We start from the raw sequence: 25,861 nt of genomic DNA on the forward strand, positions 1-25,861 counted from the left end.
TTGCTTTTGATATTTTGTTGCAGAACTTCAAGCAAGATATTGGGCATTTTTATTTGGAAATCTTCAGAGAGCTGTTGATGAGATATATCAGACATGTGAAACTGATGAGAGTGTTTCTGAGTGTAAGGTAGAGTACATTTGTGTGTTAAAAAAGTAATAAAAACCATACTAATGCCGTTGGCCCATGGGGCGAGTTAGCTAATGTTGGTGTGACGCTCAACTAGTTTTTTGACGTCATTTTGTGCTATTTCTCGTTGAGAAGCCGTTTTGTCATGTGAAACACAAAGTAAGTTCTACAATATTTTGGCAATGTGCCATGTAAAATTGAACCAGTGGGAAGCAAGACCACTCCCTACATCACAAGCAGAAAGCAAGATGCCATACCGTACTTGTACTCAGTAGAACCCCATATTTGATGGGTTTTATGTTATGTTACACCCTGTGAATATATGCTGTTTCTAAGCACCAGCATGTAGAATGTCTCAAGATGAATCATTATTGTTACGAGTTGTTATAATAAAATGACTGGAAAAGTCATATTGCTGGTTAAAGAATTTTCGTTTTTAGTTAGTTTCACATCATAACTTGTGTATAGTGAGAGTAAGCTGTTTTAAAGCAATGACTCATTTAAGATTCATGAAAATATGTCATTATGATTTATTATATACACTCCTGGAAATGGAAAAAAGAACACATTGACACCGGTGTGTCAGACCCACCATACTTGCTCCGGACACTGCGAGAGGGCTGTACAAGCAATGATCACACGCACGGCACAGCGGACACACCAGGAATCGCGGTGTTGGCCGTCGAATGGCGCTAGCTGCGCAGTATTTGTGCACCGCCGCCGTCAGTGTCAGCCAGTTTGCCGTGGCATACGGAGCTCCATCGCAGTCTTTAACACTGGTAGCATGCCGCGACAGCGTGGACGTGAACCGTATGTGCAGTTGACAGACTTTGAGCGAGGGCGTATAGTGGGCATGCGGGAGGCCGGGTGGACGTACCGCCGAATTGCTCAACACGTGGGGCGTGAGGTCTCCACAGTACATCGATGTTGTCGCCAGTGGTCGGCGGAAGGTGCACGTGCCCGTCGACCTGGGACCGGACTGCAGCGACACACGGATGCACGCCAAGACCGTAGGATCCTACGCAGTGCCGTAGGGGACCGCGCCGCCACTTCCCAGCAAATTAGGGACACTGTTGCTCCTGGGGTATCGGCAAGGACCATTCACAACCGTCTCCATGAAGCTGGGCTACGGTCCCACACACCGTTAGGCCGTCTTCCGCTCACGCCCCAACATCGTGCAGCCCGCCTCCAGTGGTGTCGCGACAGGCGTGAATGGAGGGACGAATGGAGACGTGTCGTCTTCAGCGATGAGAGTCGCTTCTGCCTTGGTGCCAATAATGGTCGTATGCGTGTTTGGCGCCGTGCAGGTGAGCGCCACAATCAGGACTGCATACGACCGAGGCACACAGGGCCAACACCCGGCATCATGGTGTGGGGAGCGATCTCCTACACTGGCCGTACACCACTGGTGATCGTCGAGGGCACACTGAATAGTGCACGGTACATCCAAACCGTCATCGAACCCATCGTTCTACCATTCCTAGACCGGCAAGGGAACTTGCTGTTCCAACAGGACAATGCACGTCCGCATGTATCCCGTGCCACCGAACTTGCTCTAGAAGGTGTAAGTCAACTACCCTGGCCAGCAAGATCTCCGGATCTGTCCCCCATTGAGCATGTTTGGGACTGGATGAAGCGTCGTCTCACGCGGTCTGCACGTCCAGCACGAACGCTGGTCCAACTGAGGCGCCAGGTGGAAATGGCATGGCAAGCCGTTCCACAGGACTACATCCAGCATCTCAACGATCGTCTCCATGGGAGAATAGCAGCCTGCATTGCTGCGAAAGGTGGATATACACTGTACTAGTGCCGACATTGTGCATGCTCTGTTGCCTGTGTCTATGTGCCTGTGGTTCTGTCAGTGTGATCATGTGATGTATCTGACCCCAGGAATGTGTCAATAAAGTTTCCCCTTCCTGGGACAATGAATTCACGGTGTTCTTATTTCAATTTCCAGGAGTGTAACTAAAAATCAATAACATTTCACAGAATAAAAAAAAAATAATAATAATAATATGCATTTCAGCTTAGCGTTGTTGGCACTACGTCAGAGAACCAGCAGTAGATTGGACATGGGTTTGTGTCCTGCTTTATCCAAATGTATTTTTCACCTTTGCGTTTTCCAAAAGGTTGTGTGAGTTTCATACGAAATTAATAGAAATAATTTCTGTAATATTTGATGTTATGTAAATATGAGTGTGCTCTGTCGAAAGTGAGTGTGTTTGATTTGGTGAGGTTTTATTAGCTGATGTCTTTCCCGAGTGATCATGCATCTTCCATTCTTGCCTTATTACGTGTTCATGGATATCAAAATTTTTATTTATGTATACCACAGAGAGAACAACATGACTAGCATACAGCCAGGAAAGGTAATGTTCATTTTATTAGAGCTAAGATAGGAATTCTACATGCATTCATTTTTATGAACAAACTGTGTGGTTTGTGAGCCACATAAATCTGACAACCACTGATGAGAGCGCTGAGGGTGCAAAATCACGTCAACCAACTCATGCTGCGTGCCAATGGCACTCTCTCTCTCGTGATGTGTGCACGTCAACATTAGCTGCCTCGTCCCACGTGCTGACAGCTTAACAATTAAAAATTGAGAGAGAATTTCTGACCAGGACTTACTTCAGGAGGTGAAATGTGTAACACTGTAATTAGACCCATATAGAAGTTACACTGTAATTAGACCCATATAGAAATTACATGTTACCTAGTTTTCAGAACTATTAGTTCCTTCATCATGGAGGGCAAAGGGAAAGGTTGTAGGTTGTGCAAAAGGAAGGGTAGATCTCTATATGTGGGTCTACCTCGTCCTGGGATATAACTGACATGCCCTTCTTTTTTAACCATCCCCTACTTATTCCTCTTTCCTCTCCAATAAAGGAACTAACAGTTGAGAAAGCTAGGTAGTGTGTTATATTGTCCTTTATATATGTCACATGACAGTAATACACATTTCATCTTCTGAAGGTAAGTACTGGCCAACAATTCTGCCTCATAGTTTGTTTTCGTGACTGAACTTTGTTTTCATATATTAACAATTACATACAGAACCAATGGAATAAATTGATTGGATCACAATGTCAGAGGTCCTAGAAGCTTTGTAAGCACGAAGAGAGTAATATATACGGAGGAATACTGTGTTTAGGCTAGTGGAATCAAAGATGACAAAAAGATGATGGTAGTTTTTGAAATATGAGGTAAATTTAGAGATAGGAGGTAGAAGTTTGATGAGACAAAAAGACTGCAAACAACAACAACAACCAACCATCACTTTCACCAGTTTGTAATCCCAGAAGCTTGAGTCTAGTTCTTGAAAGTTTGTCCTGTCCAACTACAGCTTTTGATTCATCACATTATTCATACAGCTGCGAGCCATGCTGTATGTAGTGCGTTATAGTGGTTAGCAATCGTGGCTGGTGCGTTTTGGGTTGCCAGTTCCAACCCGATCATGCACAGTTATTTTGTCATTTAATATTTATCATTGCTGGAAGGTTCTTGAAATTTTTGATGTTAATATATTCTGGAATATTCAGTGTTTGTATAAGTAGCTACACTCTCTGTCCAGTAGTTTAATTCTGTTATGGCTTTGTTAGTGATCTTAATAAATTTGCTTTCAGTGATAAATGTCGTACTTCAGCAATGATCCTTCTTTTGGGTTTGGACCTGATTTTGGTTCTGACATGACATTTTTTGGTGGAGACACCGCGTACTTTAAACATCTACATCACCATGGCTACTAATAGGCAACATAAAAGCTGTCACCTTTATGGACAGCAGGTGGAATACAAATATGGATTCCATGGTCTGTATATGCAGGAGAGCAGCTGTCAAATGACAATCCAGCCTCCAATCAAAACAGATACAACCAAATCCTCCACAAAGTATAATACTCCACAAAAGAACAGACATTTGAAGGGCAGAGGGAAATACTGGTATGTTTCCACTGTGGATGTCTTCTACATTACTGTAGAGAAATGATATAAGTCTGCCGGCCGAAGTGGCCGTGCGGTTAAAGGTGCTGCAGTCTGGAACCGCGAGACCGCTACGGTCACAGGTTCGAATCCTGCCTCGGGCATGGATGTTTGTGATGTCCTTAGGTTAGTTAGGTTTAACTGGTTCTAAGTTCTAGAGGACTAATGACCTCAGCAGTTGAGTCCCATAGTGCTCAGAGCCATAATATAAGTCTTCGACAACTACTGTGTTGCCAGATATCAATAACCACAGCAGTTTTGTTCACGCCAGTTAACTGCAGACAATTATAGTCCACCTGTAGGATGAGGTTGCTCCCCAACCTGCCCTAGCCATTCCCTATCTCCATACAGAAGCATCAGCCACTCGCCTACCCACTGAATTCAGGAAAACTAAATGAAATAAACAGCTATGGAGTTGAAGCCACCACACATGAAAATCTTCCATGGATGATTGTCAACAAGATGTCAGGATATCTCATTGATATAATTAGCAATGACTAGTCTATTTGGGTAGTAGTCAAATCAGGGGCTACCTTCTCTGTAAAATCGAATGCTTGTCGTCACCAAGACAGGTCATTTGCATACAGGTCATGGCTGGCCAGGAGAATGACCAAGAGACTGTAACATCAAGCATAGAGCAATGAGACACAGCCTGGGAGATGTATGAATTTTTATGCCTGTGTGAAAAGTGAAACTGTTGGGAAAGTTACTAAGGCTCTACTTTGGGCCATATCATATCCTTTGTCACTTGCTGGACATCACAAATGAAGTCGAGGATTATGACCTGTCATCAAGAAAACAAAAGCACAGAGATTTCTTCTGTATGAAGGCCTACTACAGTTCTGAAGTGAAGAACAAAGATTAGGGCTTTACGTCCAAGCAAACTGAAGACATGCTCAATACTCATGAAGCTTCAATTTTACCTCGGATGCTTGTCATAGTGAAGAGGGTGTGACCATATGACCAGAATGCAGGGATCTGCCAGCGCTGTCATACAGAAGGACATTGACAAGGCCTAGACCCAGGGTATTGCAGTTAGCTCTAATGAAAACCTCTGCAACCTCATGTTGCTATTTCCTAAGGAGAGGAAGTAATGCCACATGCTGTCTTGCTTGCATTAGGTTATAAGGATTAGTGTCACTGGGTGATGTGCTGTGGGTTGCCACGTCAAAGCTGACCACCGGCAATTATTTGTTGTTTTGTTTTTATCAGTTCTAGAAGATTACCAAAATTTCTTATTTTTGTAAATTTTGTATATTGTGGAACATTCAGTGTTTTTGTGAACAGCTGCATTCTCCATCCAGGAGTTTTGTTCTGTTCTGTTCTGCATGTATGTCGATATTCATAATAGACATGCTTTCAGTGCTGTTTTATATCATTGTCTACTCGGCTTTTGGATTAGACTTTTTTCTGGTTGCAATGTGACAATATTATAGCACCATGATCATTACAGGTCATTCACAATATTGGTTTGACACTTTATTGAGTTAATTAATTTAATATTCTACAGATGTTTCGCGCAATTGATTTTGATTCATGTGGAATGAGATGAGCCTATATATGCACGATTTGTGTGTTATTGCACATTATATTTTGGTTACAGTCAAGAACAAGAACATAAGCACAGTAAAACAAAGCAATGTATATAGTAGACAGTGCTTTCCAGTAGTACATAGGAAACTACTTCTTACCAGCATGTGGTGCATTCAAAAAACAGAAAAATTTTGTGATCATACCATTCCTTCCTTCCTTCCCCCTGCCCCCCATGAACCATGGACCTCGCTATTGATGGAGAAGCTTGCATGCCTTGGCAATAGAGATAGCCATCCCATGGGTGCAACCACAATGAAAGGGTGTCTGTTGAGAGGCCAGACAAACCACAGTACCATGGAAGTACAACTTTATATGCCAACTATATCCGCAGATGATGAAGAGACTGAAGGAATGTGTTGTTGTTGTTGTTGTTGTTGTTGTGGTCTTCAGTCCTGAGACTGGTTTGATGCAGCTCTCTATGCTACTCTATCCTGTGCAAGCTTCTTCATCTCCCAGTACCTATTGCAACCTACATCCTTCTATATCTGTTTAGTGTATTCATCTATTAGTCTCCCTCTATGATTTTTACCGTCCACGCTGCGATGCGATAAAAAAATTATTCAGGTAGTTAAAGGAGATGAAAATTTAATATAGTAGATGAATTTGGACTGGGGGTAAAGAATGAAAGAGGCTGCCTGATAGAATTTTGCGCAGAGCACAACTTAATAATAGCTAACATTTGGTTTAACAATCGTGAAAGAAGGTTGTATATGTGGAAGAGGCCTGGAGACACTGGAAGTTTTCAGACAAATTACATAATGGTAAGACAGAGGTTTAGGAACCAGGTTTTAAATCGAAAGAAATTTTCAGGAGCAGATCTGGACTCTGACCACGATTTATTCATTACGAACTGCAGATTAAAACTGAAGAAACAGCAAAAAGGTGGAAATTTAATGAGATGGGACCTGGATAAACTGAAAGAACTGGAGGTTGTAGAGAGTTTCAAAGGGAACATCAGGGATCAATTGACAAGAACAGAGGAAAGAAATACAGTAGAAGAAGAATGGGTAGCTCTGAGAAATGAAATAGTGAAGGCTGCAGAGGATTATGTAGGTAAAACGACAAGGGCTAGTAGAAATTCCTCAGCAATAGAAGAGATATCGAATTTAATTGGTGAAAGGAGAAAATATAAGAATGCAGTAAATGAAGCAGGTGAAAAGGAATACAAACTCCACAAAAATGAGATCGACAGGGAAGTGCAGAATGGCTAAACAGGAATGACTAGAGGGTAAATGAAGGATGTAGAAGCATATATTACTATGGGTAAGGTAGATACTGCCTATAGGAGAATTAAAGAAACCTTTGGAGAAAAGAGAACCACTTGTATGAATGTCAAGAGCTCAGATGGGAAACCAGTCCTAAGCAAAGAAGGGGAAGCAGAAAGGTGGGAGGAGTGTATAGAGGGTCTGTACAAGGGCGATATATTTGAGGGAAATAGTGTGGAAATGGAAGAGGACATAGATGAAGATGAAATGGGAGACACAATACTGCGTGAAGAATTTGACAGAGCACTGAAAGACCTAAGTTGATAGTTCCATTACAATTAGTCATATCCTTGGGTGAACCAGCCATGACAAAACTCTTCCATTTGGTGAGCAAGATGTATGAGACAGGCAAAATACCCCCAGACTTCAAGAAGAGTGTTATCCCAAAGAAAGCAGGTGTTGGCAGGTGTGAAAATTACCGAACTATCAGTTTAATAAGTCATGGCTGCAAAATACTAACATGAATTCTTTATAGATGAATGGAAAAACTGGTAGAAGCTGACCTCGGGGAAGATCAGTTTGGATTCCGTACAAATGTTGGAACACGTGAGGCAATACTGACCCTACGTCTTATCTTAAAAGATAGGTTAAGGAAAGGCAAACTTATGTTTCTAGCATTTGTAGACATAGAGAAAGCTTTTGACAATGTTGACTGGCATTCTGTCTTTCAGATTTTGAAGGTGGCAGGGATAAAATACTTGGAGCAAAAGGCTATTTACAATTTGTATGGAAGCCAGATAGCAGTTATAAGATTCGAGGGGGCACAAAAGGGAAGCAGTGTTGAGAAGGAAGTGAGACAGGATTGTAGCCTATCCCTGATGTTATTCAGTCTCAATATTGACCAAACCATCAAGAAAACAAAAGAAAAAAATTGGAGTAGGAATCAAAATCCATGGAGAAGAAATAAAAACTTTGAGATTTACCAATGACATTGTAATTCTGTCAGACACAGCAAAGGACTTGGAAGAGCAGTTGAATGGAAAGGGCAGTGTCTTGGATGAAGCGTATAAGATGAACATCAACAAAAGCAATGTGACTTTTGTGGAAGATAGTCGAATTATATCAGGTGATGCTGAGGGAATTAGATTGGAAAATGAGGCACTTAATGTAGTAGATGAGTTTTGCTATTTGGGAAGCAAAATAACTGATGATGGTTGAAGCAGAGAGGATATAAAATGTAGACTGGGTATGGCAAGGAAAGCGTTACGGAAGAAGAGAGATTCGTTAACATTGAGTATAAATTTAAGTTCAGGAAGTCCTTTCTTGAAAATATTTGTATGGAGTGTAGCTATGTATGGAAGTGAAACAAGGACAATAAATAGTTCAGGCAAGAAAAGAATAGAAGCTTTTGAAACGTGTTGCTATACAAGAATACCGAAGATTAGATAGGTAGGTTACGTAACTAATGAGGTGATACTGAATAGAATTGGGGAGAAGAGGAATTTGTGTCACAATTTGACTAGAAGAATGGATCGGTTGGTAGGGCACGTTCTGAGGCATCAAGGGATCACCAATTTTGTATTGGATGGACGTGTCGAGGTTAAAATAGTAGAGGGAGACCAAGAGATGAATACACTAAGCAGATTCAGAAGGATGTAGATGTAGTGGCTACTCAGAGATGAAGGAGCTTGCAGAGGATAGAGTATCATGGAGAGCTGTGTCAAATCAGTCTCTGGACTGAAGGCCACCACCACCACCACCACCACCACCACCACCACCACAGCAACAACCGCCACCATTCCGTACTGAACTATTTCCCACCAAACCCTTCAGTTTTACGGCATTTGGCAGCACACTTTCAAATTAAAAGTTATTATAGACTTGCAAGAAGCAGAATAAAAATAGATACAAAGCTAGAAATAACAGGCTTGTCAGCTAGGAGGTCAGAAAGGTAGACTATAGGTATTTATGCAAGAAAAGGGAGGAGATTAAACTAAGCAAGAAGTTCAGTGCCTTGGAAAAATCCTACAGAAATAGGCAGATGGAGTAGTTATTTAACAAAGGTACTTATGCAAATAGCAGCAGTTGTTGAGAATGGAAAGAAAGCAAAAGAAAAGTGGATCTCTCACAGAACAATGCAGCTGTTTGAGAGAAGGCAAAAATTTCAACCAAATTATAGTAGGAACTTGATGGAATACATTACATTAAAAACAAGTATTTGTAAATGCCTTTGATATGGTGTGAGAAGATAGAAAGATTTTAATGGGTAATGTAGAAAGTGCTTATGATTATGATAGTATGTGTAAATAACAATTACATCAATCATAATACTAGTATTGTCAAATCAGCATTATATCATATATACAGACGAAAAAGAACAACACAAATATAGTAGATTGTTATGACAGATGTAAAATAAGGTACCAGATTACAAATGCAACAACACTACCAATTAATCTGACGACAATTTCATGATCCCTAGTGAGTGTTATAGTTAATACATCAGCAAGAATTTTCTTTGGTTGCAAATACTTAATGACATCTGACTTCTTTCACACATTGTGCTAAAGAATATTTTATCGGACAAACATGTTACAATCTAGAATGAAGCACAAGATTTGCTGCCAGCCTAATGTAACTCTGATTATCATGGAAAATGATTTCAGGATTTTGAAGCTTATTGTTTAAAACTGTTACCTTATCAGCCATCTCATATCTACTGCCTGTTTGGCTGAAGAATTTAAAGCTGTATATTCATCTTCAGTAGTTGGCATGGCATCATTCCCCAGTGTCTTGTTCTCTGAGGAAGTTATATTTTTTCCTAAGAGAAAACTATTCACTTATTGTGATAACTCGGTAATAAATCATCTACAAATTTGAGTCAACAGAACCAGTTATTTTCAGATATTTAAAATCCCCTTTGCTAAATACAATGCCATAGTTAATAGTATCCTTGAGATACCAGCTTGCTCTTTTTTCTGCCTGCGAATGCACACTAGTGAACTTAACAATTACACTTAAAATGCTTGCTGCATAAGATATGTTAGATCTTTTATTAGTACTGATATGCAACAAACATCCCACAAATTCTTGGTATAGCATATGAATCTCATCATCTTTCACATCTCAAAGCTTTAGTTCAGCATCCATTGTTGTTCCTATAGGGCTACAATTGAACATAAAGCATTTCAGCACATCTGAAGTATAACTCTTCTGCACAAATTTTAAATTACTTTCCTTCCAGTTTCTAATGATATACGTACCTAGACAGGACTTTGTTTCTCCTAGAGCTTAAACTTCAAAATGCTCAGCTAATCTCTAATACTGCTAGTCTTCCATCACATTGTTGTTACAAAAGACATAATAATCAACATACAAAGCAACAATTACAAATGTTTACCTGGCCTTGCAATGAATGCATGGTCTGCATCAGTTCTCACAACATAACCTCGGATAAAAGTACACCTTTTGTCTCTTCAATCCACTGTTTGGCTGAAGTTTTTAAACCATAAATGGACTTGGGTTTGTATACTTTATCTTTTGACAGAAGCAGTTTTGGTATCAAAATGATTAACCTTAAGATCGATATTAACAACAAAAATAATGATAGAGTACTACAATCTGCACATGACAGAAAGGTTTCATCGTAATATATATCAACTGTTTGAGTTAATCACTTAGCAAAATGTCTAGCTCAATAGCTGCACAGTTTGCATTCCTTTTCAGCTTAAATACCCACTTGTCTATGATACTTTTACTCTTTCGTGAGTCCACAAGTACCCAAACATCATTGTTCTGGAAACATTTTCGTTTCTCTTTCATGGTTTTTTACATCCTCTTTCATGATCCTTATACAGTCTCTCCTGTAACGCCTCGACATGGTATCTCGCAGGTTCAAAGAATCTTCTCCTAAACTGGGAAAACCATTCACTAAATATTTGACAAAATGTAGGTACTCCTTGCTTTTGGGTACAAGGGCTGACCTTCTGACTTGTAATCTTTTGGAGCATCAGGGTAGATTGGCAGCATCTCAGTCTCCTCTGTCTGTGACTGACTGGGTATCTGACATGTAGTCTGGATTATGATAGGTGTCTGCATTGTCACTCCCAACACTGCTGACTTCCGCTACTTCCTCTGCCGTGCCTTCCTCGGCATGTTGCTCATTTGGGCAGAACACACAGTAATTTTCACTTACAGCTGGTGACCAGTCATGCAGCCATTCTCCAGAAAAATAACACTCCTACCTTTTACAATTTTCTTGGTGAATCAGTTAGTCTGTAACCTTTAATCATTTTATCATAATGTACAAAAATGTGTTCCTTAGCCTTGGCATTCTGTTTTGTTCTGTTTTGATCTGGTATATGGAAAAGGGCTCAGCAACCAAATACTTTTAAAGAGTTCAAAGATGATACTCTACCCTTCTGTAACTCCTGTGAAGTCTTACCTTTAAGCACTCTGCGAGAAACATGGTTCTGAATGTAAACAGCTGTTTTGCATGCCTCTGCTCAATATTGCTTAGGCAAAACAGGATCAAATAACGTATCCTATGGCAGCTCACAGATTATTCTGTTAATTATTTCCACAATACAATTCTTTTCTGAACTGTAGGGCACACTATTCTGAGCTCTACCCCATTGTTTTTTTGCAAAATGAAACAAACTTAAGAATTCATAAACTCAGTGCCATTGTCTGATGTAACAGTTTTGATGTCTGCACCAACATTATTTTCTGCCAAAGTTCTAAAAGTACAGAAAAAAATCAAATATTTGATATTTATCCTTGAGAAAATAAAAATGTCTTTTTGGTATTATCATGCACCAGTACACACATCTATAGTATGCTGAACAGATATAGGATGAATATTTTGACTATAATCCAAAATAAAGTAGATCATTCTGTTTGGACATCTTACATCAATCTCTGTTGAACACAGACTTTATGCATTACATAAGCAGGGCAGAAACTGACAACAAATTGATGGCTAAGGCACAGGCAAGAATAACATTATCTGATTGAATTGGATAGATAAAAAATCTACTCACCAGGTGGTGGCGGGAGAACACATATTTAAAAAAAGGTTTTAAGTAAGCTTTTGGAACCATTGGCTCCTTCTCCTGGCAGAAGGGTTGAAGGGAAAGGAAGAGGGGTGAAGGAAAAGACTAGAGAGGTTTAGGAAAAGGTGCAGAGTTAGGAAAAGTCACCCAGAACACCAGGTCATGGTCTTGTAAACTGACATATGGCTGGGAGTGCCCCTCCATACCCACATCCAGTGACTCCTGTGGGCAGAGGATGACATGGTAAACAGTCGGTACCATTGGGCCTTCATGGTCTGTTTGGGCGCAGTTTAGTTTTAATCCCAGATCAGAGGAGACTTACAGGATGGGATAAGACAAAGAGACTGATTGTTGGGGACTGCACCAGTTGAGATTTGAAAACCTGAGAACTAAAAGGCTCTGAAAGCTTGCATTTATAAAACTGTTTCTTTATATGAAATAATGGAAAATCCAGAACGGAATGTAAAAGTATTATGAAAAGGATAGTTGGTACTCACCATATAACAGAGATGCTGAGTCGCAGGTAGACATAACAAAAAGACTGTCAGAAAGTGAGCTATCAGCCAACAAGGCCTTCATTGAAAATAGACCCTCCCCCCCCCCCCCCCCCCCCCCCCACACACACACATGCCACTCACACACACGAGTGCAGCCTCTACCAGCTGAAGCCAGACTGCCAGCAAACTTCTTTTTTTATATGTGTGTTCGCCTGCTGCTGCTTGGTGAGTAGATGTTTTTTATCTGTTCAATTACATTATAAGAGGTCTGTTCAGAAAATTCTGGAACTTTGTCCACAAAGCTTTTCTACGAGTAATCTTTACTTATTGTGTGTCATCTCCTTTGAAATACTCTCATCCACAATTTATATACTGCTCCCAGTGCTGTTTCCACTCCCAGAAACAGCCTTGGTATGCCTCTTGCTAGATTGTGTGAAGCGCTGTCTACGAATTTTCTTTTAGTTTTTCTATCATTAAAAATCTTCGTCCTTTCTATGGGGTTTTCAACTTCTGAAATGTGTCTACATGGGTCAGTTCTGGAGAGGTCGAGACAGCACAGTGATTTTGTTTTCTGTGAAACACTCACGCACCAACAGGGATGAGTGGGCGGGTGTGTTATCATGATGAAAGATCCATGAATTATCTTGCCACATTTCAAGCTGTTTCCTTCTCACATTTTCTTGCAAGCATCGCAACATGTCTCGATAGTACCATTGATTAATAGTTTGTCACTGTGCCATGAATTCATGATGAAATAATCCTTCAAAGTCAAAGAAAACTATCAAACTATGTCTTTGACATTTGACCTGACCTGACGAGCTTTCTTTGGCCTTTGAGAACCTTTCCAAACCCATTGGGAAGATTGATCCTTGGTCTCAGTATTGTATCCGTAGACCCATGTCTCATCACCATTTATGATTCTCTTAAGGAACATCTTGTTCTCATTTGTGTGATCCAGAAGCTCTTCACTGATTGCGATGTACAGCTCCTTGGGGTCTTGACTCATGAGGTGTGGGATGAACTTGGCGGCAACATGATGCATTCCAAGATAGTGTGTCAGGATTTCATGACATGATCCAACTGAAATGTTAACATGCTTCTGCAATCTCTCGGACAGTCAGTCTTTGATTGGCACATTCAATTTTGTTGATGTTTGTAACATGAGCATTTTCAGTAGACATTGAAGGGTGTCTGGAATGAGGGTCATCTTTAACTTCCATCTTGCCATTTTCAAACCGTTTGAACCATTTGTAAGAAAGAGTATAGCTTAAGTACTCATCACCACAGGCTTCCTGCATCATTTGGTGTCTCTCTGTAATGATTTTCTCAGTTTTCTTCAGTTTCACACAAAATTTAATGCAGGGATGGTGCTCCTCTCTGGCATTTCAATATTCGCAAACTGTGTGACACAACGTTCCACTCAATACAGCACTGAACAACACCTAACAAACATACAATAATGAAACTTCCTGCAGTTACACATTAAACACAGGTGTGTGCAGGGATGCCAACAGCATAATGCTCCAAAACACCATTGGCACAAAATTATGAATGTTCTGGAATTTTTTGGACTGTCCTCGTCAAAAATAGATTATTTTCATTGTTATATTATCCGATTGAAGATATATTATGAACTGCCAATAACGGTTCCTTTCCCTTCACTTTTTAATTCGACATGGCCATCTCACTTCAGTTTTTTGTTTGCAATGTTCTGGTGCAAAATCTTGAAGCCATCCCTTTATTGAAGTCATATGTGACGATGATCCAGAATAAATTATACACTCATTCTTGTTGAAATCTTACACATCAAGTGCACGAAACAATGACTTGTCTCGTTCCTTGGTGTCCTTCTTTAAAGAATATTTGTGAAAGAAGAAAGTTTCCCCAAACTGAAGCTATTCTACCCCTCTTCACACAAAAAGAGGCAGACGTGCAAAACTTTATACACACATCAGCCTCCTTTCTGTAATGTACAGGATTTTCACTGAAATTATTACCAACATCTTGACAGAAAATAACAGATTTTAACCTTTCAAAGAAACCAGATGACTTCAGAACTGGTTACAGCTGAGTCTGTCATTTGCAGGTTATGAATTAAATTGAACAGAGCAATCACTGTTGTATCTGGTATTCATAGATTTTGAGAAAGCTTTTGACGATGTTTCAATTACATATGTGCGAATAGTCTTGGAGAAACAGCCCATTGATTCAATGGATCATTATACTGAAGAATATGCATGTTAATGCTGCAGCTTTCATTAAGCCAGCTACACATAGGCAGTTAGAACCATATAGATAAACCTTTCAGGTAACCAGTCAGTTTATTAGTTTGCCATGGCCTTAACAGATGATACCTTAAAGATACTAAGACTGTTTTAAATGAAGAAAAAATTGTCATGAGGTGCAAATGATAATGGAAGAAAAAGCAAACGCTTTTACATATCAGCTTGGTGCAAGAGCTATAAGATGTTCCAAAATAGGCATATTATGTATGGTAGATTGGTACAATGTATTTGAAGCTCTTTTCACTCATTTTTACACTTTTTGAGAAACAGAGTACTGTTATGAGAAAAGCATCTAATAATTGTTTCTAATGTTGTTTATTTTAGAATCACAATCTGTTGGCAGAATGTTCTGTTCCCCCCAACCCCCCCCCCCCCCCCCTGGGTTCTTCAGTTTTGAATACAGCTCTTGTTTCGTGTTACAAACATTATAATCTTCACAGTTAACAGCTCACTGTAGTAGATTTCGATAAAATTGTTGATGCACACTTTTTAATTTTGTGATGTCATCCCATTGTTTACCTGTGTATAGATTTTGACCTACCTCAACAGTCATGCATCAGTTTGCCTGTACAGTTAAGATCTGCACAAGTATATTGATTGAGTTTTTGTATTTCCTCCAGTCACCTTCCCTGGTAATCTCACATGTGTAGTTTTGTCAGATTAGATTAGATTAGATGAATACTTGTTCCATAGATCATGAATACGACACTTCGTAATGATGTGGAATGTGTCAGGTTAATAAAAGATGTCTGTACAAGATATTACATTACACAAAATATTGCATGACACTAATGTTTAAGTGTCTCCCCCCCTCCTTAATTTATATCTAAAAATTCAGCCAATGAGTAGGAGTAGTTGTCATCTAGAAATTCTTTTAATTTATTTTTAAATGTTAGTTGGCTATCTGTCAGGCTTTTGATGCTGTTTGGTAGGTGACCAAAGACTTTTGTGGCAGCATAATTTACCCCTTTCTGTGCCAAAGTCAGATTTAACCCTGCATAGAGAAGATCATCCTTTCTCCTGGTGTTATAGCTATGCACACTGCTATTACTTTTGAACTGGGTTGGATTATTAACAACAAATTTCATAAGTGAATATATATACTGTGAGGTTACTGTGAGGATCCCTAGATCCTTAAATAGATGTCTGTAGGATGACCTGATTACACGTGTCTGAGCAATGAATACTTTTCTACTCAATGATGAATTATCCCAGAATATGATGCCATACGAAAGCAGTGAATGAAAGTAGGCATAGTAAGCTAATTTACTGAGATTCTTATCACCAAAATTTGCAATAACCCTAATAGCATATGTAGCTGAACTCAGATGTTTCAGCAGACCATCAATGTGTTGCTTCCAGTTTAACCTCTCATCAATGGACACACCTAAAAATTTTGAAAATTCTACCTTAGCTACAGACTTCTGTTCAAAGTCTATATTTATTACTGGAGTTGTGCCATTTACTGTACAGAACTGTATATACTGTGTTTTATCAAAATTTAAAGAGAGTCCATTTGCTGAGAACCACTTAATAATTTTGTGAGAAACATCATTTACAATTGCATCACTTAGTTCTTGGTTTTTGGATGTTATTACTATACTTGTATCATCAGCAAAAAGAACTAACTTTGCATCTTCATCAATGTGGAATGGTAAGTCATTAATGTATATCAAGAACAGTAAACGACCTAAGACTGAACTGTGTGGGACCCCGTACTTGGTAGCCCCCCAGTTTGAGGAATCAGCTGTTGTTGTAACATTACATGAACCACTTACTTCAACTTTCTGCATTCTTCCAGTTAAGTATGAATTAAACCATTTGTGCACTGCCCCCCTCAAACCATAATGATTTAGCTTATCTAAAAGAATTCCATGATTTACACAATCAAAGGCCTTTGAGAAATCACAAAAAATACCAATGGGTGATGTCCGGTTATTCAGAGCATTTAATATTTGATCCGTGAAAGCGTATATAGCATTTTCTGTTGAAAAGCCTTTCTGAAAACCAAACTGATATTTTGTTAGTACTTTATTTTTACAAATATGGGAGGCTACTCTTGAATACATTACTTTCTCAAAAATTTTTGATAGAGCTGTCAGAAGAGAGATTGGGCAGTAGTTGTTGACATCCGACGTATCCCCCTTTTTATCCAATGGTTTGACAATGGCATATTTCAGTCTATCGGGGAAAACACCCTGCTCCAAAGAGCTATTACATACGTGGCTGAGAATCCTACTTATCTGTGGGAACAAGCTTTAAGTACCTTGCTGGAAATGCCATCAATTCCGTAAGAGCTTTTACTTTTCAGTGAGTTTATTATTTTATTGATTTCAGAGGGAGAGGTTGGTGGAATTACAGTTGTTTCAAACTCCACAGGTATGGCCTCTTCTATTAGTAGCCTTGCCTCTTCTAGTGAAGATCTAGATCCTATTTTCTCCACAACATTTAAAAATGGTTATTGAAAATATTTTCAATTTCTGATTGTTTGTTAGTACACTTGTCATTCAGTTTTATGGCACTAAAGTCTTCTTGTGCTCTTGGTTGCCCTGTTTCCCTTTCAATAATATTCCAAATTGCTTTAATTTTATTATCAGAGTTACTGATCTTGGACATGATACACATGCTTCTGGAGTTTTTAATAACTTTTCTTAGTACCGCACAATAGTTTTTATAATATTGAACAATTTCGGGGTCAGTACTCCCTCTTGCTGTTAGATACAGTTCTCTTTTACGGTTGCAAGATATTCTTATTCCTTTAGTTAGCCAAGGTTCTTTATATGTTTTCTTGGAATTATGTTTAACTATTTCCTTGGGAAAACAATTTTCAAATACCCTTAAAATGTATTGTGAAATAAGTTATATTTCAAGTTTGCATCGGGTTCCTTATACACTTCATGCCAGTCTAGCTGCTGTAGGCTTTCCCTAAAGTTTGCAATATTTATATTGTTAATTGAATGCACTGCTTTGAAAGTCTGATTTGATATACTGCATGGAGCTATGTCGTGTACTGTAACTAGCTGTGCACCATGATCTGAAAGACCATTCTCAACAGGATAAGCATTTATGTCCTTAAACTTATCTTGGTCTATAAAAAGTTATCTATCAATGTACTGCTGTTCTTTGTTATCCGAGTAGGAAAATCAATGACGGAGCTCAAATTGAAAGAACTGAGTAATACTACAAGGTCATTCTTCCTATTACACTCTTTCAGGGAATCAACTTTGAAATCCCCACAAATGATAATTTGCTTCCCCCTGTGTGACAGATAGCACAACAAAGCATCCAAGTTTTCTAGAAATAGCTGGAAATTTCCTGAGGGGGACCTATACACTGTTACAATTATGGAAGTGCCATCATTTAGTTTAAGTTCAGTGGCACATGCTTCCATATGTTGCTCTACATTTTTTAGTTTCTAAATTTTTTACACTGTGGAAGCTTTTGACATATATTGCAACTCCTCCTCTCATCATATTATCTCTACTTACAAGTGCAGCTAATTTGTACCCATTGATGCTAACCTTTTGCATATCAGTGACAATGTGATGCTCAGACAGGCATAGCACATCTATTACAATCTCAGTTTCTGTATCTTCTAAACAAAGCAGAAGCTTATCAATTTTACTCTTCAATCCCCCAATATTTTGATGAAATATACTAACATTATTTTTCACTTTACTTTTGTGAGTATCCACAGATACCAATTTGACTCCTTGAACATTCATCCCTGAGGGGAGACAAACATGTCAAGTCTGCCTTGAATGTGTATAGTGGGGAGGGAAGGGCGAGTGGAAAAGGAGAGGAGCAGAGAAGGGGAGAAGACCAGTGGGTGCATTTGCAGAGAACAGCAGGAGAGGGTATGTGAATTGGGAGGAGACGATAGGATAGAGAGGGTGGAAACTGTTTGGTGGAGAGTGTGGGCAGTAGGTTACTGTAGGATAGGTTGAGGAGGGGATGATTTTGAGAATGAAGAATTGTCAGGATAACTCCCATCTGTGAAGTTCAGAAAAGCTGCTGGTGGAGGGGAATATCCAGATGTTCTGAGCTGTGAAGCAGCCCTTGAAATCGAGCATGTTACGTTCGATTGCATGTTGTGTCACAGGGTGTCCCACTCTGCTCTTTTCCACAATTTGGCAGTGGCACTCATCCTCGTGGACAGCTGGTTGGTAGTCATGCCTGTATATAAGGCTGTGCGGTGATAGCAGTGGAGCTGGTAAATGGCGTGCTGCTTTCAGGGTGGCCCAGCTTCTGATGGGGTAGGATAAGCCTGTGACAGGGCGGGAATAGGAAGTGTTGGATTGGTGGATTGGGCAGGACCATAGGGATGGCAGAAAATTTGGTTCTGTTGTTCCAAACCAGGCTGATATTGGGTGAAGAAGGAGGTGCATCCTTGTAGCTGGTTCTTGGGATGGTGGTGGGAAGATTGGAGTTGTGTGGGGATATGGCACAGGAAATCTGTTTTCGGACTAGGTCTGGGGGTAATGCCTGTCTGTGAACCCCTGTGTGAGGCCTTCAGCATACTGGGCAACAGAGTTCTTGTCACTGCAGATACACTTTACCCAGATAGCGAGGCTGTATGGGAGGGTATTTTTAGTGTGGTAGAGATGGCAGCTGTCAAAATGCAGGTACTCTTGGTGGTTGGTTGGTTTCATGTGGAATGGTTGGAGCCATCTGAGAGGAGTTGGTTAATATCCAGGAGTGTACCACACTGGGTTGAGAACCAGATGGAGAGGATAGGACAAAAGTTGGGAAAGAATGAGGACAGGGTGTTTGGCCCCGAGTCCAAATCATGAAGGTATTATAATGAACTTGAACTACATCAGAGGTTTGAGGTTTTAGGAGGCTAGGATGGTTTTCTTTAGATGGTCAATAAACAGGTTGGCATAGGAGGTTGCCATGCAGATACCCTTGGCTGTGCTGCAGATTTTTTTGTATACCTTCCCTTCAGAAGTAGACGTGTGTTAGGATGAAGTTAGTAAAGTGTAAGAGGAATGAGGTAGTGGATTTGGAGCCTGATGAATTTTGGAAGAGGTTGTGTTCAGTGGTAACAAGACAATGGGCATTATGGATATTTGTGTTTAGGGAAGTAGAATCAACAGTGATGATTAAGGATTCAGCAGATAAAGGGATGGGGACAGCATGTAGAAGTGAAGGAAGTGGATGCTATCTTTGATGTGGGGCACTAGATCTCTGGCTGTTGGTTGGAGGCGTTGGTCAGTGAGGGCTGAAATTCTTTAAGTGAGGGCATAATAACCATCTACAATGAGGCATCCAGGATTGTTGGGTTTCTGGATATCGGGAAGCATGTAGAAGTGGGTCTGTGGGGTGTCGTAGGTGAGAGGAGGGAAGTGAGTTCGGAGAGAGGCCCTAGCTGGGGCCTAAAGCTGTAAGCAGGGATTGGAGGTTATGTTGGACTTTGGGGATGGTATCTTTCTGGCAGAGTTTGTAGGTGAAGAAGTCATGCAATGCCTCTGCCAACTGTCCGACTCCTCCACCTGTAAACTCTGCCAGAGTGACCTCACCGAGTGAGGTGGCACAATGGTTAGCACATTGGACTTGCATTCAAGAGGATGACTGGTCAAATCCACATTTGGTCATCTAGATTTTGGTTTTCTGTGATTTCCTAAATCACTCTAGGCAGGTGATGGGATGATTCCTTTGGAAAGAATGGCCGATATCCTTCCCTATCCTTGAAACTTTCCAAGCATTTGCTCCATCTCTAATGGCCTTGATGTCAATGGGACATTAAACCCTAATCTTCCTTCAGAGTGATCTCATCCCAGAAATTCAACAAAACCTCCAATCCATGCTTAAAGCCTTAGGCCCTAGCTAACACCTCTCTCCGAACCCACTTCCTCCTCTCACCATTGACACCCCACACAGCCACTTCTACATGCTCGCCGAAATGCACAAACCCAACAATCCTGGGTGCCTCATAGCTGTTTATTCTGCCCCCATTGAAGAATTTCAGCCCTCGTTGCCCAACATCTCCAACCAGTTACCTGATCTAGCCTCCCATGTCAAAGACACCAACCACTTCCTTCGCCAACTTTCCACCATTCCAGGCCATGTACCTCCTGGATCCCCACTCATCATTGTTGATGCCATGTCCCTGTACACCAGCATCCTTCATGCCCATAGTATTGGCATTATTGAACACTACCATTCCCAATATCCTTCAGGCTCCAAACCCACTACCTCCATAACTCATACCTCTTACTAACTTTAGCCTAGCAAACAACTACTTCTCCTTTCAAGGGAAGATATACAAATAAAAATCTCCGGCACAGCTATGGGCACAAAATTCCATCCTCCTGTGCCAACCAGCTTAGGAAGAAGACACCCTATCTGCACTCCTACACATTCTCAACACCTTCTCTCCCATCCGCTTCACCTGGTCATCCTCAACCCAGCGTACCAACTTTCTGGATGTTGACCTCCTCCTCTCTGATGGTTCCATTCACACATCTGTCCACATTAAACCCACCAACCACCATACACCTCCAATCTTCCCACCATCCTCAAGAACCAGATACAAGGGGGTGCCCCTTCGTCACCCAATACCATACTGCACTGGAACAACTGAACCACATCCCCCTTCAGGGCAGTGATTATCTATGATTTTTCCCTGAAATGAGGGAAATCTAACCTAAGATCCTTCCCACCCTACTAAAGTGGTTTACCCACCCAACCTCCACAGGACTGTAGTTCATCACTGTGCCACCACCCTTCCCTTTCCACAGATATCATATCCCTGTGAAAAGACCCAGGTGCAAGTCCTACCCAATCCATTTGCTCTGCACTTCCTATTCCAGTCCTGTCATAGGCTTATCCTACCTCATCAAAGGCTGGGTCACCTGTGAAAGCAGGCATGTGATATACTGGCTGTGATGCAATCATTGCACAACACTATACTGGTATGACTACCAACCAGCTGTCCACCAGAATGAATGGCCACTGCCAAACTGTGACCAAAAGTAAAGTGGACCACCTTGTGGCACAACTTACAACTGAATGTAACATGGTTTCATTCAACGTGACAGTTGCAGTCTGATGAGAGGAGATGGAGACAGTGGTCATGCGTGTGTAAGGTGTGTGTGCATGCTTTTGTGTGTGTGTGTGTGTGTGTGTGTGTGTGTGTGTGTGTGTGTGTGTGTTTGTTTGTTTGTTTTCTCCTTTCTGAAGAAGGCTTTGGCCAAAAGCTGAATGTGTATCATTCTATTTCATTGTGCCTGTGTGCAACTCAACTTATCATCTTTACTGTGAGTAGCACTCTATCCTTTTCATTATTGTTGATATTCTAACCTGGACTTCCTATTGTTTGTTTTTGGTATTAACTATTACTTTAAGAAGACTCTCATCATGATGGCTGATGGGAGGAGCTGTTTCGATAGCTGTCGGAAGGTGTTGTATGACTTTGGACTAATACTCATTTGTTTCCGGTTCCTTAGCTTTCAGTACTGTACGCAAAGAGTTTCTTCTTTAATTTATGGGAATGTAACTTGTGTTCTGTGTGCTATTGACGATGATGTTGGCTGCTCTGAAAAACTTGTTGGTAGTAACCAAGGCAATTCAAGATATCAGTACAGTTGTTTCCATTAATTTCAAGCCAGGATTCTTCTACAGTGAAAAATTATTCCTGATGATGAGACTAAATAGCCTTGAAATTGATTGTACTTGAACTGAACATTAGAATAAATTGTGAGATAAAGCTATATGTTGACATTGAAGTTGATACTGGAACAGATGCTTTAGTAATTCTAGAGGAAGTTTTCATGTTACTTAACTGGAAAAATAAAGAAGTATTAGTGGTAAACATCTGAATGACTTTCATGTCATGGTAATGTTTGCCTATATTGCAGATGAACTTCAACAACAAAGAGAACAACTTTGTATGACATATATGAATGTGTGATTTGAGTGTAAAATGACAAGTTGTTACATTTAGGTCAGTTGTACAGTGACTGAATTGAAAATGAGGGAGGGGATTGGCTAGTAATGAAAAGACTAGTAATGAAACAAGTGGGTGGTATATAGACTAAGGAAGTTCTTATCTGGATTCCAAGAGATAAGAATGTTTAGTGGGAGGTGTGTAGATGTTGTTATTGAACAACTTGGAGGAGCAACGTAGGTGTGTATAACTGAAGATTGTAACATATAAAAACAAAGATGAGGTGACTTACCGAACGAAAGCGCTGGCAGGTCGATAGACACACAAACAATGACTTACCGAACGAAAGCGCTGGCAGGTCGATAGACACACAAACAATGTTGTTTGTTTGTGTGTCTATCGACCTGCCAGCGCTTTCGTTCGGTAAGTCACCTCATCTTTGTTTTTATATATAATTTTTCCCACATGGAATGTTTCCTTCTATTATATTGAAGATTGTAACACATTGAAAAACATAGGAAACAACTTTATCTAGCAGCAAATGCTTAGTGCCTGACCTCAGTGAACCTCAAAAATAATGGAAATTAATATATTAGTACTTATGCTACTCATGAATTTGGTGAAACGTACTTTTATTTCCTCACAGAAGAAAGTATTTCAGTTTCAAGACTGAATCTTTCACTGTGTAGTACAAAATGACTCTCTGAAATTTTTTGCTACATTGATGCTGAATATCACACCGTTTAAAGTAGAAGCGTTATTCACTGCTTTTACTTGAGATTAGTTCTTCGATGTTTTCAGCATATAGGACCATCCAATTATATGAATTTTTTGTGGTAATATCTTATGTTTTAAAAATTATGTGTAGTTATTCAACTGGACGGCAGAATACAATGAAGGTTGTAAATATCACACCTGTTATGTAATATTACAAATAATCTTCGTGATACTGTAGCTAGATATAACTATTGATCAGTCTAGAAGTAATTTATTTTCGCTCATGTTACACGTAATTTATTATTTGCTTTAAATGGCGTATTCTACCCGAAGAAAAGAACAGAGAATTTGAAATTGGTAAGCATCAGTACATGTGAAAATTTTCTGTTCCGAAAATGATTTTGTCTGTTATCTTACATGACTCTTAATGTTGTATAGATTATTGCAGTATCTGCATGCTCTGAAAATTTTCAGGAGGTTATTCTTGTCCTTGACAACTACACACGTGATTTCCATAACTTAATTGAATGGTTCATACTGAAGTGGGAATATGAAAACACACCACCTCCTCAACGGCCAACATCTTATGCATGGGAAGTACGGAAGTCCTCTCCAGGAAAGGTAAAATTTTCAAAGCTATGATTTGAAATTGCTCATGGTGCCCATTTGTTTGTCACTATATGTGTATTACACAGTCTGAAAGTCCTTTGTTGAACCAGTGTGTCACAGTATTGACTTCAAGTCACTGTTTGTGTTTTTCTTTTTTTTCCACGTAGGCTCGTAATATTCCCGTAGTCAACAAATTTGAGCGAACAGTGCAAGGACCAAGTTCATCCTCTGTGGAAGCTGTAAAGCAGGAAGAAACTGTCTCTGTGAAGGTATCACCTGTGGGCACTCAGGAAACATCATCCAATGTAAACAGCACCACTCTACCAGAATTGTCCACAGATATTGTTGAAGTGCATACAGCAGATAATGAAGATGCCCATCAGACAAAAACTGATCCAGTCGGACAAAATGACTCAAAAGTGGCCGGATCAGCCATTGAAGGTGTAGAGGTGATTTCAAGCATTGGACCTCAGACAGATACATTAAGAACTGAAGCTGATGGTAAAGGCGTTAGTGATTTAGGTGTAAGTACTATGTACATTCTTAATAGTCATTTGAATAAAATGGGAATAAATATTGTTCCTACTTGTACATGATTGTGATACTACATGACTTTTTTTTAGGATGTGTTAGCTAGACAAAGAGATGCTTGTGCTGAAACTGTAAAGAGTACGCAAAAAGAAACACACATCAGAAAAGATGATGAGGCAGAGAGATGTTCTGAAACTCCAATTGACACTTCAGATGTTCCAAAATGTGAAAAAATCTGTTCAGATGTTAAAAGTAGCAATGGTGTTAGTTCCATGAGGCATACTTCTCAAGTAACAGAAGGAAGCAATTTCAGAGAGGATAAGGGCACAAGCACATGTCCACTGCAGGATGAGCCAGGAGGTCTTGCGCCCAGTGAAAGTGAAGTTGTGATGGTCCATCAGGCTTCACAGACAGATATGGAACAATGTGTAGAGGATTCTGATGGCATCCGGTTTGTGTCCATCGTAGAACAGCCAGCACATGAATGTGACACTTCTCATTCACAGTGTGCAGAAAACAATGCTGTTGATGCAGGTAAGCATACCAGTTCTCGGATTAATATCAGATTTGTTTCTTTCTGAAAGTTTAACTAAGCCACCAATGTCTTAAAATTACGAAATAATTTGGGAAATTTCATACTAATTTAAGGAACAAGATATCTGGTGAAAGTATCCTTAAAGAACCTACACAATGTAACGAAGTCATCTTACCCAATGTTATTCCCCTAAACAAAAGAAGAAGAAAACAAAGAAACAAAAACAAAAAAAAAAAAAACAAAAAAAAAACTAACTGGATCTACACTGCCACATGTTGCATACAGTAAAAGAGAAGTTTTTTTGACAGACAATTGTTCATTCAGATAAAGCAACTTTAAAATTAAATATGTTTTAATAATCATAATATGAATTACCCTGCTGGTACAACTCCTTTTTTTTGTAATGAAATGACCTCGTTGCAGGAAAACTCATTTTCACATCTGTTGCACAACTTTTCATTTCCCATGACCAGGTTTAAGTATCTTTGGTATTCAAAGTATTTTTCTAGTGGTACATCTGTTGTTATTATTCTTGTTGTTGTTGTTATGGTCTTCAATCCAAAGACTGGTTTGATGCAACTCTCCATGCTACTCTATCCTGTGCAAGCTTCTCCATCTCTGAGTAACTACTGCAACCTACACCCTTCTGAATCTGCTTAGTGTATTCATCTCTTGGTCTCCCTCTATGTTTTTTACCCTCCACACTTCCCTCCAATAATAAATTGGCGATTCTTGATATCTTAGAACGTGTTCTACCAAACAATTGCTTCTTCTAGTCAAGCCTTGCCACAAATTCCTCTTGTCCCACATTCTATTCAGTACCTCCTCATTAGTTAC

The 25,861-nt window shown here is 39.8% G+C and overlaps 1 protein-coding gene across 1 annotated transcript in view; it reads left to right on the plus strand.

Annotated features, from left to right (window-relative positions):
* LOC124799056 (S phase cyclin A-associated protein in the endoplasmic reticulum) overlaps nt 1-25,861 on the plus strand; it is a 621,352-nt gene that overhangs the window by 23,531 nt on the left and 571,960 nt on the right. The window contains exons 3-6 of the mRNA XM_047262594.1: nt 24-127; nt 23,824-23,970; nt 24,126-24,482; nt 24,582-25,023. Coding sequence (XP_047118550.1) covers nt 24-127; nt 23,824-23,970; nt 24,126-24,482; nt 24,582-25,023 — 1,050 coding nt within the window. The remainder of the gene's footprint in view (nt 1-23; nt 128-23,823; nt 23,971-24,125; nt 24,483-24,581; nt 25,024-25,861) is intronic.

The sequence above is a fragment of the Schistocerca piceifrons genome, chromosome 5 (genome assembly GCF_021461385.2).
Source record: "Schistocerca piceifrons isolate TAMUIC-IGC-003096 chromosome 5, iqSchPice1.1, whole genome shotgun sequence".
NCBI lineage: Eukaryota > Metazoa > Arthropoda > Insecta > Orthoptera > Acrididae > Schistocerca > Schistocerca piceifrons.